Source organism: Lactuca serriola, chromosome 9 (assembly GCF_051521515.1).
Source record: "Lactuca serriola cultivar US96UC23 chromosome 9, Lser_US96UC23_V15, whole genome shotgun sequence".
Taxonomy (NCBI): Eukaryota; Viridiplantae; Streptophyta; class Magnoliopsida; order Asterales; family Asteraceae; genus Lactuca; species Lactuca serriola.
Window position 1 is genome coordinate 177,910,056 of NC_136416.1, and position 15,584 is coordinate 177,925,639.

Genomic DNA, 15,584 nt, shown 5'->3' on the forward strand with positions numbered 1-15,584 from the left:
ATTTGACTTCCTAGAGATGGTTTATCACGTAAAGTTGCTAACTTTACGTGCATGCATGGCTTTATGAAGCTCTTAAAGCTCAAAAGGACTTAATAGATGACTTAAGGCATGCATGAGACCATAAACCCCATAAAGTTTGCACCGTTAAGCTTAATAAACTCATAATATGCCCCGATATAAAAGAATAAGCCCCTCAAACTACTTAACTCATCAAACTAATCCAAAAAGGGACCAAAAGCACAAAAACCATGATATGAAGAGATCTAAACATACAAGGATAAAGGTTAGGACTTTATACCTTAAAAGTCTCTAAAAGATAGAGTTAAATATGTATCTCTAAGCTTCCTTCTAAAGAATGAGTCCACCAACTTCTTCTTCTTTCACTTCAAGGAACATAAACCACCAAAATCAAGAACAAGGCTCAAGAAGACTTAAAGATGCTATTAGGGTTTGAGATTTGGGTTTTAGGGCAATGGAGGCTGGTAAAGAAGCCAGCCCAAAGGACTTTAGGACCGTATATAGGGTCCAACACCCTAAAATTAGGGTTTTCTTATCCTCTACATACACCATGCATAACCCTCATACGCCAAACGTACGAGGCCTCACACCCACGATTAAACTCCTCCTTAGTACACTAAGCGTACCATGTGGTATGCCCCGCATACTAACTCCAAGGGCCAATAATGCAAAACTTTAAAATATAAAGGGAAAAAAGGATACATACTCATAACAAGCGCTACAATTCTCCCCCACTTGAATCAGACTTCGTCCTCGAAGTCTGCGGCCCCAAATAACTTTGGATGGTGCTCCCTCATCTCATCTTCCGGCTCCCAAGTCCACTCTGAACCCTTTCGGTGTTGCCATTACTCCTTGACCAACTCTTCAACCTTGTTCCTCAAGGTTTTCGTCTTCCGATCCAGAATCGCCTCCGATCTCTCAATATAATTCAGGCGGTCATCCATCTGAATATCCTCCAATGGTATCACTGCGGAATCATCCACTAAGCACTTCTGCAGCTGAAAGATATGGAACGTGCTATGAATCTGACTGAACTCATCTGGAAGATCTAAGCACTAAGCAACCCGACCCACCCAAGTCAAAACCCTGAAAGGTCCAATATACATGGGGCCCAGCTTGCCCGCTTAGTGAACTGGATGACACCCTTCCAAGGTGACATCTTCAGGAGAACCATATCTCGCACCTAGAACTCTAAAGCTGACAGGTGTCTGTCGGCATGACTTCTACCGACTCGACTCTGAGCTGTCTGGAGCCTGCTCCTAACCTGCTGAAACAGCTCAGTGATCTTGAGTTATATGTACAACTTCAAACAAATTTGATGTTATATAAAGTAAAAAAAATAATAATAATAAAATAAAAAACAAGCGTTAACAAAATTAAGAATTTGCTACCTTTACTAGTCATTTTTCGTATTTAAAAATGCTATGCAAAACAATTTATTTTAACTTTACTACTGTTTTAACCGAAAGAACCACATGAATCAAAGCTTTGTTTGTCTTTTTCCGTTACTTGCAAGCCACATGCAAATATAGATCATTAATTCATAGCAACAAAAGTCATTGATTCCACATTCGCTAAAAAAATGCCCAATTATGTGGTTAAAATTATTTTATCGTTACAAGTGTTCTACATTGATGGAATCTTTATTTTGAAACCATCTTTAAATTAACATTAACAAGAGTACCATGCTACATATGCACTTTAAAGAGTGTAGCTTTAACCATTTACACTTTTACCCCTATCCATTTTGGTACTTTTACTCTTTTACATGTATAAACACAAACAATTTGCATCAAACACCAAAAAAAAAAAACTTATCCACTTATTACATTTTAGTACCATATAACCTAATAGAAACACATTTTCCTAAACTCCATTTTGATAAACAAGAATATCCTAAACAACCCCTTAATTTACCACCATAAACACAAGAAACCCTAAACAAATAAGAGAAAAACATCAATCAGTTTAATCTTGAAAGTTGACCAGAATCTCCATTCAGAAAGAAAACTTCCAACGGTTTATAAGAGGATTCAGAAACCGTTGATGATCCAAATCTGTAAGTGGGTTGTAGTATTTTGCTTCCTTTTGGGCACGGGATTGTAAGAATCCTGGGACCCGTTCTCATCTGCCAAATCTGTCAATTTTATAGATATTAGTATTTGGAAAAAAAAAATCATTTAAATGTTTTTTTTTATTACCTCAACAATGCCCTTTCGAGGGGCATGAATGGCAAGACATAAACAATAATTGCTTTTCACGCGTTCATGGCTTCCTATACTCTCTTTATTTACAAGTCTTTCAACAAAAAGACAGCTCGCATCACGATACCCCTGAAAAAATTGAGTTTTTTTGTTATTTCCGATGAGAAGGGCATTCTCGTCTTTTTGCATGGGTGAGATGAGAGAAAGTCCCTATCCCACCTTTTTTTTGGTGGGACAAAAAAAACAATTTTTGTGCCATTGTCATGGGCCAACACACTATAAAGACCAGACAAGCTTTCAAGGGATATTTTCAATGATTGAGGATGAAAAGGGCATTTACGTCTTTTCGCAAAGATGGGTGATGGAAGCAAGTCCATGTCCCATCTTTTTTGCATGAAACAAAAGATTGCACTTTTTCCCCACTTACATCCGTCATAGTCTTAGTCCAATGTATGACAGTGCAGTCTGTATACACTAGTCAGTAAGTAAGTATATTGATGAGGGCATTCATGTCTTTTTACATGGATGAGGCATTTAGACTAAGTCCTTGTCCTACCTTTTTGGGAGGGACAAAAAAAAAGCTTTTAAGTCTGAGTCCAATACATGTCAATCACAGTCTGTTACCTTCCATAACCGTACAACCACAAGGGCACGGGTGTCCAAGAGCATAATACGGCCAAGTGAATCCGTTATTGCCGCCAAAGTCCCGCTTGGCGATAAGGTTAGCTTCTCCCCTTTTCTCGGGTGATCTTTCAAACATGTAAGGGGTAAAGCTGTAAATTTGATAAAAATAAGGTTACATTAGTTTATACTTTTCTCTACCTTTTTTGATAGTAAGTTTCTTTGCAATCAGTATCCAAATGATAAACCAAAACATATTATTTGACTTGTAAATAAGGGTTAAATGCAAGAAGTAGCAACCTACTTGCATTTCTTAATTGGGTAGATTTTTCAAAGTACAAGTTTGACCTTTCTTATAAACCTTTAATGAAATGTCCAAAATAACCCTACTCACCTCGAGCAAATGGCTGTGGCTTTGGTTCTGGCTTTTTTGCTGGTTGTTGGCTCCTCCAAACCAATTTAGAAAAAGAAGCTATTGTCGAAAAAGTTACAGGCATAACTTTTGACAAAATCGCCCCCACAAAAGACCTGCTTCGATCTTCAGAAAGCCTTAACAAAAAAAAAAAAAAAAAATCACATATGTAAAATCACTTCTCAAGACTTTCTGTGATAAAACCAATAGAAATTACATTTTTGGTCCCTTAATATATTTTCTTTTTGCAAGTTTGGTCCCAAAATGTTCTCTTGCAAATTTGCTTTTTGCAACGTTTTTGGTCCTTGTTCCAAGTAAAATGACGATGTGTAGTAATTTTACTAGGAACAGGGACTAAAACTGCAAAAATTAGCTATACCCAGGGACCAAAAATGTAATTTTCTCTAAAACCAAGAATCACTAACCTAAACGCAGAAATTGCAGCATCAACTCCAATGGTGACAGCACAATAATAGCGATCACTCGACTGCTCAACAATAAAACCAGCTGAATTCAAATACCATAAATACCCTCAGAAAGTCTCCAAAACTCATCAAGACAGAGAGGGGTAAAATGGTCATTTTACGATGTTACCTGTAGTTCAAGAAGAGGAGGCGACATGACACCTGTGATGGCAGCATCAGTACATGAACCGTATCCATTGACATTCCAAACTTGGTATGGAATTCGGGTGAAGGAATTTTCAGATTCTTCTTCTGGATCTTTAATGGAATTCCAGAATTGATTTTGAGTTTCTTGATACCATTTTTGAAGTACTTTCTGCATGTCATTGTCAACCACAATTTACTAAAGGGCATTGAAATCATTTGTTGTTTCATTGCCAACCACAATTTACCTGAAGATCAGATCCATCAAAACGAGCAATTATGCCTGCTATAACAACACATACTTCTTCAAAAGATGATGTATCTTCTGTGATGTCTCTCTTGGTTCCGCGTACTCTTAACCTTAGAATCCTTCCAGGGTATACAAGCTGCCAAAACAATCATGGCAATTTAAAGCGTATGAAAATGTGATTACTTTACTTTTCCTAGATTTTAACGTTGGCTATTGCTTCATGGAGAGAATCAAACTCTCAATGTCTCGATTCTTTTAGCTTATTTTACCTCGCTCCATGGCGAAAAGTGTAACTATTTGAGGCGATTGGGTGAAATTGATTATGCAATTCATAGCACTCATGTTGAATTTCTTGTAGTTAGCAATTGATTTGAACGAGTTCAATTTAGAAGCATATTCAAAATCGAAATACAGTAATGGAAGTAATCTAATTGAGGGTACCTGTTTGTGAATAAGATCGCCTCCAAGTGAGTAAATCAAAAAGTACCCACAAGAGGTTCCGATGGCAATAACCCTAATATCATCAAACACCAACCACTCAAGAGCAGATACATACTCCGCCTCAATTGGGGAAAGATTGGGTCGGATCTTGACCCGAAAGCTAGCAGTACCAGAGGCGTTAGACCACTCGAGAACAAGGATGTAGTATCGATTGGCAATTGCAAGAGAATTTGTATCGAGAGCACAGAGGAGATTGGGATTATCAAGCCAGCCTTCCTTGCCTGCGCCAAGTTCGGTCAGATCAACGTTGGCGATGCTTCCGAGATCTGTCAAGTGGGTTCTAGGAGCCATGAATTTTGGGTTGTTTATGCTTCGGCCATTGAAGTAATTCTCTCGAAAGAAGGGATGGATGATCTCGTGGGATTGGTGTTGGTGATGATTGATGAACAACAGAACAAGCGTTGAGAAAAGTTTCTTTGATCGATGGAATCCGAGTATTATACCGTGCATTCTCAAATACGTATGTTAAAACTTCATTAAATATTAAGTAATTACAACTTTGGTCCTCTATTTTAAACAAAATCACAGTTTCAGTCCAAATTTTGAAATCTTCCCATTGTTGTCTTTAGGTTTGTATTTTCTTACGGATATCGTTCCTATGGTTTACTCAAAATCAAAACTTTAGTCAAAAGTACAAAATTCCATAAGTCACCATGTGGTTTCCAAAAAAATGGCAATTTAAAGATAAAGTTTGTTAACATTATATCGATAGTCGTTCTGGTTTCAAAATTAAGCATGAGTGGTTTTAGGTGCAGGGCTCCAAGGGATTGCAGCCTGTTGGCGGGATCTAGGGGCAGCACCCCTGGCGGTGGTTCCGTAATTTCCCGCCAAAACGGACTTTACTCTCCTAGTGACATATTGATGATGTAAGCGTTAGTTATGTCTAATAACTATCGAGTTTGGCACCAAATCTGGAGGCAACTGCAATAACTTATTTTCCCTCTGGTATAAGAACATTTCTTTGGTTCTAGAAAAAGGGTTGGAACTCATATACATGAAAAATATATTGTGTTGTCTCTATTATACATAACACAAAACAGCAAAGTATATTTCTGTGTTTTGATTTTGGAAGTGGCCTGATTTTCAAATTTTCATTTCTTGGATTATCCTAAATCGAATTTCGTGATACCCCATACATAAATGTCGAAATCACAAATTTTGGAAAAGTGATTGCAATCACGATCCAAAAAATTAACCAAGTTAATTAATATTCCAACGCCCAAAATCTTACATTACTCAACCCCTAAATATACACATCTCGTCATCAATGGTACTTCAACCCTCAATCTTTGGTTAAACGGTATTTATCTGTCAATTTCTGATACCGCTAGGTCAAAAAACTCTTTGATAATTAGTTATTATTGATATGTTATGTTTTTTATTAAATCATTATCAGTTTTGTTTTGATGTTATGAAAATGTCATGGTATTAAAATAAGGGAAAATGACACATACGTCCTATGAAGTTTCTAGGGTTCACCATTTTAGTCACTTAAGTTTTTTGTGGCTTTATGAGGAAATCAAGTTGTAGGCAACCTGTCTTTTTAGTCCATTTTACTTGTTTTAGCCGGTTTAGGGGGAACATAGATAAAAATTAGGCCCACCCATCTCTCTCTCAATTGAATAATTGTTACCCAGAAACCAATCACCACCCGCATTTTCCTTTGTTCACCAATAATTTGTTTAGGTATCAGATTGAATAATCGTCTTCATTAGATCGCTAATATATACAAAATGGGGGGCCTTCGTCTTCATTAGATCTGGAAGGGAAATTGATGCGGACGGAAACAGGAAACGATGGGGTGATTGTTTGTGGCTGATCAGCGAGCACCGGTCGAGGAAGGAAGACGGAAGTAGTAGGCGGTTGCAGTCCGCCTCCATCTTCAACGATAGGGTAGGGAATGTACAGTCGAAGTCACAAGGAAACTCTGATGTTGGATGGCAATCGAGAGAAGGGGAGGGCGTTAATCTTCGGTGATGGCTGGGAGGTCATGAGGAAGGGTGCCGACACTCCAAGGCTGCTCCGACGACTTCCTTCTTCTTCTGGTCCGACCGACTGCAACACAAGAAGGGAAGGAAAGTTCATCAGAAATTGAACAACAACAAATGAGGGGTGGTTGTGAGGAGTTCGATCGATCAAGGAGGAAGAAAATCAAAGGAAGAAGGGTGGATTTCGGTCTGGTGGCGGCAAATCCATTGAAGGGGACGGAGCTCATTTTTTTCGGTGGTACCCTTGGCATTCTTGATTTCGTCACCAACGACCATAGATCAAGGGGAAGGAGCTGAATGCAGTGACAGGCTCGACGATGGTTGAAGCATCGAAGGTGATGACGATATGGATGCTCTGGTAATCCTCTCGACCGTTTTCCCTTCTTGTTGTCAATTTTAGAGGCGAGTAGCTCACGAAGTGATCAGAGGGTGTTTGGGTGGAGCTTCAATCGTTATTCTCTGAAGGAGGGGTTGTCATCGCCGATGAGTGTGTGAGAGAGAGTGAGTGATTTAGATGTCGTGGTACCTTTTAATTTTTTTTAATTTATTAAAATAGAAAAATAAGTGAGTTGGCATAGGGGTAACCGGGTTACCCCTTCGTTTTCTCAAAAAGAACGTATTGAACCCAACAAAACCAAATTTGTTTCCTTAAAAAGTCACTTAAAAAGTTAAGTAATTAAAAAAGTAAACTCTAAAAACTTCATAGGGCTTATGTGACATTTTCCCTTGAAATAACTATGTTATTATGAGGTAATCAAAACTTTATAACTAATTTATTGTTATTGAATTTGAATTTTTGTGAAATACGTTGTATCAATATCAATATTTATGTGTTTTTTATATACAACAATGCCTCATTGGTAATAATACTATTAAGAAATAAATAATTGTTATAGTCGATAAAAAAATTTAAATTTAATATATATTTTGATTTGGAGTTGGTTAAAAACTCAAACAATATGTTACTTTTCACAACTTGAAACAACAAAAAGTCAGTTAAATAATATTTTTTGACATTTTTTTATTATTTAATATCACATAATCATAATCAACTCTAAAACAAACATCAAAACAACTAAAATATAAGCAAAATATTGTTTAAAAGTATTTTAGATAATTTGAATTTTGAACTACAAAATATTATCATTAAAGAAAAAAGAAAAAAAAAAGAAAAAAAAAAAAAAGGTGTGTCTTCTATATCAGTGGAAGTTTATCTATTTTCTTTCACTGATTGCGAGATGCTGCCACAAAACCCTTCCCTGTCTAAAACCCTAAACCCCTATTTCTCAACCTTCGCACCTTATCCATATCCCCTAACGAAATTCTCAAACCCTCTTTACAGAGCCATAAATCCACTTCACTCATGCCCCAAACTCCCAAAAACCTTATCAATCAGTTCATTTTTCCAACCAAACAATGCGTCTTGCAGACCAGATGTTCGATCATATGCCGGGCGTAGCAAGAAAATAGCAGGGGGCGCTCCCGGCGGCGGCCGCATCGAAGGAACCGCCGAGCTACGTAGAGAAGCAAAACGAAATGCTCGACGGAAGAGCAAGAAGCTCGCTGAAAGCCTGTTCTATAGGCTGAAGAATCCCCACGGTAATTACCCTAATAACTTTTCTGAAGACGAGCTGCAAATGATTGGGTTAGGATACGATCGAATGGTTCAGTTTATGGAGAAAGACGATCCGAATCTTAAGCACCCATATGATTGGTACAAGTATGGTGAATTCGGACCATATTCATGGCGTGGGGTGGTTTTAGGAGAACCAATCCGTGGTCGATTTTCAGATGAAAACGTGACTTTGATTGGCGAAGTCAGAGATCAAGAAGAGTGGGAAAAGATCGAACAGTTTGAAATGAGTCAAGATTTTGGTCAGAGATTGGAGTCGCTAGATAAAACCGTTGGATTCAGATACTTTTGGGTGTTTGTCAGGCATCCAAAATGGAGAGTTTCAGAGCTGCCATGGGAGCAATGGACCCTCGTTAGTGAAGTTGTGGTTGAAGCTGGAAAACAGAGGTTAGATAAATGGAATTTAATGGGTAGACTCGGGAACAGAACCAGAGCTTTGATAACAAAATGTGCAGCATGGATGAGACCCGATATCATATACGTAAAAAGACCCGTTTACCAATGTCGATTTGAACCTCAAGATGAGTTTTTTAAATCAATGGCACCTCTTCTTGACCCTGAAACCGAGCAAGATTTTATGTGTCAGTTGGAAAGTGACGATGGTGGGGTTGAAATGTGTACTTATTTTGGTGGGTTATGTAAGATTTTGAGAGTGAATCCAAAAGCTTTTGTGGATGATGTAGTGAAAGCGTTTGAGAAAGCTAGCGATGAAAAGAAGTCAAAATGTTTGGAGTTTTTACTCGGGAATCATCCGATTGAGTTACTTCATCCGTATACAAAGGAATGGAAAGCTAAATTAGAGGAAATGGAGTTGGGTTGTGATGCCCCCGATGAGAATGATGATGGTGGCGCAAAAGGGGAAGTTTTGGATTGGATCGAAGACGATGATGAAGATGATATAGTGCTTGATGCGGAGCTCAATGATGATGATGATGATGATGATGATGTTGATGTTGATGTTAATGATGATGATGATGATGATGATGGTGGTGGTGTGGAAGAAGAAGAAGAAGATGAGAAGTATTGGGAAGAAGAGTTCAAGAAAGCGGTGAATAGTAATGAAGAGATGGAGGTAATGGCGAGGCGAAGTGTGAAAATGACAACGAAATTGTATGAGAAGCAATCGAAGGTGATGGAAGAGAGGAAAAAGAAGGAGACAAAAGGAGATGAGAATGAGAATGATGAGGGAGAAATGGGAATGAGGGGTGGTAGGGCTAAGATAAGCCCGGAGGAATGGAAGCAATTAGGGTATGGCCCACGGATGAAGAAGATTAAGAAGAGTAGGATTCCACCGGGTCAATTCTTGAGAGCTGCAGTGAGACCTTTTCTTTACAAGAATCTTGTTAAAGAGATTGTGTTGACAAGGCATGCTATTGTAGAAGGTGAGATTGGTGGTGGGAAGAAGAAAAAGTAAAAGATACGTTTTGTGTATTTTATTCGTAAAAGGGTTCTTGCATTTATTTATAAATGAGGATTGATGTTGGAAGTTATATGTTATGATTGTATGTATGAAATGGAAATGAGGAAAACATGTTTTAGTGCACAATATGAGACTTTGTTTGGTTTTCTTATTTATTTGTTGTTTGTATAACTTCTCTTGTGCTTAGAAACAATTTGGGGTGATAAAACAAGTAAAATTTCCACAAACAAAATGATCATGCCAAAAGAAGTGAAACTATCACCCCAATTGTATCATAGATTACAAGCATACTTAAAAGTAGAGATCTCTATATCAGAGACCAAGTGTCAAAGGGACAAAAGGGTAGACTTGTAATTACACCCTACTAACAACACCTCCAATCTTTCATTGATCAAAGTATTCTTCTGGAAGGTAAAACTTCAACCCAATAGCCTGCAACAACAAAAATGTTCCTTTCTCAAATTACAAGAAATAGCAACATACTTACAATTCCTTAGACATAAGTACATTGCTATTATGGTTTTCATCTAAAGTACATTGCTATTATCAGTGAAGACAATGTAAGTATAATATATTAATTAATTATTACCTCTGCAAATTTCTTGTCAGCATCACTATGATCATCTTTTCTTCCAGCAGCATCACCAACATAAAACGACCTGTACAAGAAAATATAACACACCAGTTATTAATATTAGAGAATTACATTTTTGGTCCCTGAGATTATCTGACTGTTACGATTTTGGTCCTTATTAGGGATGCTTGTAACATTTTTGGTCCCGGTTCCAAGTAAACCGACTACTTTTTCTTTTTGTACCAAAATTGCAAGAGAAAGCTATACTCAGGGACCAAAAATGTAACTTGCTCAAAATTTTATGTATTCAAAAGTTATGAAAGAAGAAGCATATACTTATCCATATCAATTGGAATTCCAGAATTAAAATGTTGTTCCATAATTTGCCACATTCCAGTTTTTGGCTTGCGAAAGGGGTCATGTTCTTGGCCATTACTTACACCACAAGCAATGAAAACCTGTATAAATAATAATAGTTCAGTGGCTAAATCTGTGAAGATAGTGAAAGGACATTATTGTCCTTTTAGAATTACCTGAATTGGGACATTTGCAAGTTTGATGAAGCTGTTGAGTCTTCCGATCTTGGAGTCCACTGCCACCTGTCGCTTGTTCTTCCAACGTTCGATATTTGATTCATTTGTGAAAATAACCTAATGATAATAAAAGATGTTATAGAGATAAAGATGATAAAAAAAATAACATGTTATTGTTTTAGAATATTGATAATAAATAAATAAGGGAAATGCAAACCAGTTTGAAACCATCATTGTACAAGCTTTGTAACTTGTTTGGGATTGAAGCGTACATAAGAGACCAAGCACTTGCACCTACTCTGTAATTAATTATATGTATTACATGATGAGAAGGGTATTTTCGTCTTTTTGTAAACATGCCATGTCATGTTATGTCATGTGTACCTTTGAACTGATGTTTTTGCAAGACATCCATCAAAATCAAAGGCAGCAATTTTACTTGAATCTTGGAGACCATCTTCCTACAAAATGATTATGAGTATAAGTACATTTTTGGTCCCTGAGTATAGATGATTTTTGCAATTTTGGTCCTTATTTTGAGGTTCTTGTAATATTTTTGGTCCCTAAGAAAAATAACTATTCTTGGTCCCAAAGAATAAGATAGTCATTTTACTTGGAAGAGTGACCAAAAACGTTACAAAAACCTCACATAAGGATCAAATTTGCAAAAATCAGATATACTCAGGGACCAAAAATGTAAATTACACTAAAAAAAAAGAACTAACCCGTTCTAGATACATGAGGGTCTGGAACACCTTCCACTTTGGTTGTAATGTTGCACCCTAAGACAAATAATAATTATAAGTATTTACAGATGCATAAAATTAATAGAAGTTGACTATAAATTGAACATTTTAGTATAAAAATGGAGCAAAAACTGTTCAACTGATCTTTTTACCTTGTAATTGTCTTTGACATCATTAGCTGAAAAGTCTATCTTCAATCCAATGTCTTCATCAATTTTATCAGATGTCTAAAAATGGAAACTCAAATCATTAAAATGGCTGGTTTAAACTTTATATAGTTTTCTAATTCATTAAAAATGACAAAAAAAAGTAAACACTAAACAATACCTTCTTAGAAGATTGATCCATTTCTGACACAAGTTTCTTCAGTTTTTCTTGATCATTGCTCTGGATAAAAAATACAGCAAAAACAGTTGACAAAATAGTGATTCTGATTATAAGTGAAAAAAAAAATTAAAAAGAAAAAGAAACTGGACCCCACCTTGAGTTGTGAAAACCCTTCGATTGATTCTGCTGACAACAAGTTAACATCAAGAGGGAAGAAACAGTCTGAGTGATACCATTTGGTGTTTTCATATCCTCGTGGGTCCCAAATACTCAATCCCAATCTTAAAGATTTTGAATCGATTTTTTCATTGCATTTCTTGCATGAAGATCTTCCTGACTTTGCATACTCTGCAACAATCTTGATACAAGTGGAGGAAGAAGACATAAGGGTATGTTTGTAATTTGGCTATAGTTCATTTTAGTAGCATAATAGTATACCTTTTCATTTGTTGCATTCTTTTTTTCTTGCCTGGTTTTCTTATCTTCATCAATCTATAAATACAAACCAGATTTTCATGTATATTATCAGTTTCATAAAAATATGGAAAAGTATAAAACATGCAATATAAGGAAAAATAGACAAAATGATCCCTGAATATGTATAGTGTATATTTTCAATTGCATACCTCTATATAAAGATTTATCAATTATCAATAACATACTTACATTCTCAATATAATTTCAATTACATTCAAATTGATTAAGATGTGAAACCATGTGATCTAATATGTCTAAATGCTCAATAGTTGATTGGCTATGCCTTATTTCACAATGGTTTTTTCATTTATAAAGAGTTGCATAGAAAGGTAACATACTTTGGCCATATTTCTATTTATGGTAATGATTAATGAACTATGTTTTGCCCAAAGATAAGGCAACGTATTTGCAAAAACTTCTATTTGAAGTAAACATGCTAATGAGTTGAGTTGAGTTCCTGCTTATGAGTTACATCAAATGCCACGTGTTTAAAATGATGATGTGGCATGATCCACATGCCATTCTTCAAAAAGGGACTTAATTTGTTATTATGGATGAAAATGGAAAGAAATTATGTAATTGATATGACTAGTAACAAACATCCAAGTATCTTCCTGATATATCTTTTTGTAGATGTATGTAATTATTAAAAAAAAAAAAAAAAAAAAAAAAAAAAAAAAAAAAAAAAAAAAAAGATGAAAGATATAAAAAGCATACCACATCTCCCTACCTTTTGTTTCTTTAAATCCTTTTTGTCAGACTCAGCAACAACATCTCCTTCTCTCTGTTATAGCAAAACAGCAATGTGAAGACAAATATGGCAACATTAACAAACCTCTCATCAACAAGTATATGGAGAAGAAAAATAAATGAAGCATTTGAGACATAGCTTATTACATGTATTTCAATACAAGATCACATAAATTCTTTTTATTTTTATGATCTAAAAGACAAAGCAGCCATATTTAACACATAGATGCAACAATGAATTCAAAATTATGTTATTAAAATGTTGTGCGTTAAATAATCTGTTAAAAAGAAAACAAAAGAGCAAGAAATTTGGGTAAACAATACTGAGTTTATTTCTTAATTACACATATATCATTGTTCGATTGTTGATTAAAAAATTTTAATACCTTTCCACTCTTTTGATCCTGCCCTTGCAGCTCAGGTTCAGCATCTTCATTTAACTGTCACAATAAAATAAAATAAATAAATAATAATCACTCATAAACCAAAACAACCCAATATCACAAAAAAAAAAATTATAAAAAAAGACAAAAATAGTGAACAGTAAATAGTACCTTCTTAGAAGGTTGATCCCTTTCTGTCACAAGTATCTTCAATTTTTCTTGATCATCACTCTGCATAAAAATACCAAAAAAAATTCAGCAAAAATATTGATTCTGACCATATGTGAAAAACAAAAATGGTTATCAAAAGAAAAGAAAATTAGTAGCTAGAAAATTAAACATGGGACCCACCTTGAGTTCTGAAAATCCTTCAATTGATTCTGCTGACAACAACTTTACATCAAGAGGAAAGAAACAGTCTGAGTGATACCATTTGGTGTTTTCATAGCCTCGTGGGTCCCAAATACTCAATCCCAATCTTAACGATTTTGAATCGATCTTTTCAGTGCATTTCTTGCATGAAGATTTTCCTGACTTTGCATACTCTGCAACAATCTTGATACAAGTAGAGAAAGAAGACATAAGGGTATGTTTGTAATTTGGCTATAGTCCATTTTAGTAGCATAACAGTATACCTTTTCATTTGTTGCATTCTTTTTCTCTTTGACACTTTCCTCATCTTCATCAGTCTATAAATACAAAGAACAATTACATGAATACAATCAGTTCCTTAAAGATATGGAAAAGTGAAAAACATATCATAATATGAAAATTGGACAAAAAGATCACTGAATATTCATGGTATCTTTTCAATTGCATGTCTCTACCTTTAGTTTCTTTAAATCTCTTTTGTCTGACTCAGCATCAACATCTCCTTCTCTCTGTTATAGCACAATAGGAGTTAGGTCAAAACATGCACCATCAACCATGGTCAAAACATGAATCATAAAGTTTTTGCAGAAGGCATCCTATATGTAGGTACAACTACAAGCAGCTTAGATGAGCAAATACCTTGGTAGAAGTTCGATCCTCTTCACTCACCATCTGCTTCAACTTATCTTGATCACTGCCCTGAATGGTAGAAGCAAGAATATTCAGCTCAAAACCATACAAAACATAATGGGCTTGCACTTTGTCAGATAATGGAAGTTTATATCTGATAGTGTGTAAACGACATTGCTCATAAACAGGAATGCTCTTCGTTTTATACATCATAAAAATTGGGGGAGTAATAGAAAGCCAAACGAAGGAATGGAATCGATTTAAGGTTTACCTTCAGTTCAGAAAACCCTTCGAACGTCTCGGCCGAAGAAGCCGGGATGGAATCCAAAGAAAAGAAGCAGTTGAAGTGATGCCATTTAAGGCTATCATATCCTCGAGGGTCTCGACTCTTCAACCCTAATCTCAGGGATTTCGAATCAATCTTTTCGGAGCATTTCTTGCATGAAGATTTACCCGATTTCGCGTACTCCGCGACGATCGTCGTTGGCGAAGGCGATGACATTGTATGAAGAGCAAATATTACAGACCTAGGGTTTCTTGAAAAGAATGAAATGCGAAGATCAGCAACTATAAGCATACGGTGGAGCTTAACGATTGAGTTCAGACAGCCTAGGGTTATGGGCCATTGGCCGGTGCTATGGGGGCTGTGATATTCGAGTATGTTCCCGCCATTGTTGAGCTAGAGGTATTGCTTTGCGTTGTTTATTGTTATGTTTTATATTTTTATTGATAAAGCATGATCAATGATGTCGACTATGTGTTGCTTTTATTTGCAATCATTTTTTTTTCTTTTAATATGTGTTGTTTTTGTGTAATTGAAAGTCTAATGATGATATCTTTTTGATTGATTTATGTCGATTGCTAGTTGGAATTAAATTCTTATTTGTTATATGAATATTTTATATTTGTAGTTAAACTTTAATGATGATGCCTTCTTGATTGATTTATGTCGACTGCTAGTAGCAATCAAATTCTTATTTGTTGTATGCATATTTTATATTTGTAGTTAAAGTTTTATTGATGATGACTTCTTAAAGATGAATGGAACGAGCTCAATATGGATTATGAAAAAAATAAGTTTATTGATGATTTCTTCTTGTAAATCCTTGTGAAGATATAATTGAAAATTGTCTAAAT

At 35.7% G+C, this 15,584-nt stretch overlaps 3 protein-coding genes across 3 annotated transcripts; 1 reads left to right on the top strand and 2 right to left on the bottom strand.

Moving 5' to 3' along the window:
* Positions 1-1,713: 1,713 nt before the first annotated feature.
* LOC145074428 (Rab3 GTPase-activating protein non-catalytic subunit) lies at positions 1,714-5,067 on the bottom strand. The gene is made up of 8 exons (XM_079020806.1): positions 4,555-5,067; positions 4,112-4,249; positions 3,850-4,035; positions 3,681-3,742; positions 3,238-3,392; positions 2,847-2,995; positions 2,220-2,351; positions 1,714-2,155 (listed from the first exon to the last, which is right to left on the bottom strand). The coding sequence occupies exons 1-8, from the start codon at positions 5,062-5,064 to the stop codon at positions 1,982-1,984; spliced, it is 1,506 nt and encodes a 501-aa protein (XP_078876932.1). The 5' UTR covers positions 5,065-5,067; the 3' UTR covers positions 1,714-1,981.
* A 2,746-nt stretch (positions 5,068-7,813) lies between these two features.
* LOC145072143 (uncharacterized) lies at positions 7,814-9,781 on the top strand. The gene has a single exon (XM_079018527.1). The coding sequence runs from the start codon at positions 7,841-7,843 to the stop codon at positions 9,647-9,649; it is 1,809 nt and encodes a 602-aa protein (XP_078874653.1). The 5' UTR covers positions 7,814-7,840; the 3' UTR covers positions 9,650-9,781.
* Positions 9,782-9,855: 74 nt separating this feature from the next.
* On the bottom strand, positions 9,856-15,160 carry LOC145072142 (phosphoesterase). The gene is made up of 19 exons (XM_079018526.1): positions 14,719-15,160; positions 14,457-14,516; positions 14,273-14,326; positions 14,081-14,134; positions 13,797-14,000; positions 13,617-13,676; positions 13,449-13,502; positions 13,043-13,096; positions 12,274-12,327; positions 11,990-12,193; positions 11,836-11,895; positions 11,661-11,735; positions 11,488-11,544; positions 11,147-11,223; positions 10,980-11,061; positions 10,763-10,879; positions 10,566-10,687; positions 10,245-10,314; positions 9,856-10,087 (listed from the first exon to the last, which is right to left on the bottom strand). Exons 1-19 carry the CDS (start codon positions 15,022-15,024, stop codon positions 10,040-10,042), a joined length of 1,812 nt encoding a protein of 603 aa, XP_078874652.1. The 5' UTR covers positions 15,025-15,160; the 3' UTR covers positions 9,856-10,039.
* Positions 15,161-15,584: the final 424 nt, after the last annotated feature.

What these genes read in the sequence shown, in the direction of transcription:
- LOC145074428 (XM_079020806.1), bottom strand. Translation starts at nt 5,064, where the DNA reads ATGCACGGTATAATACTCGGATTCCATCGATCAAAGAAACTTTTCTCA. An exon ending in CTCCTCTTCTTGAACTACAG is followed by an intron (nt 3,743 to 3,849) that starts GTAACATCGTAA and finishes ATTGTTGAGCAG; the next exon opens with TCGAGTGATCGCTATTATTG. An exon ending in TGGTTGTACGGTTATGGAAG is followed by an intron (nt 2,352 to 2,846) that starts GTAACAGACTGT and finishes CAATTTTTTCAG; the next exon opens with GGGTATCGTGATGCGAGCTG.
- LOC145072142 (XM_079018526.1), bottom strand. Translation starts at nt 15,024, where the DNA reads ATGCTTATAGTTGCTGATCTTCGCATTTCATTCTTTTCAAGAAACCCT. An exon ending in GAGATTTAAAGAAACTAAAG is followed by an intron (nt 14,135 to 14,272) that starts GTAGAGACATGC and finishes TTGTATTTATAG; the next exon opens with ACTGATGAAGATGAGGAAAG. An exon ending in AGAATGCAACAAATGAAAAG is followed by an intron (nt 12,194 to 12,273) that starts GTATACTATTAT and finishes ACTTGTATCAAG; the next exon opens with ATTGTTGCAGAGTATGCAAA.
- LOC145072143 (XM_079018527.1), top strand. Translation starts at nt 7,841, where the DNA reads ATGCTGCCACAAAACCCTTCCCTGTCTAAAACCCTAAACCCCTATTTC.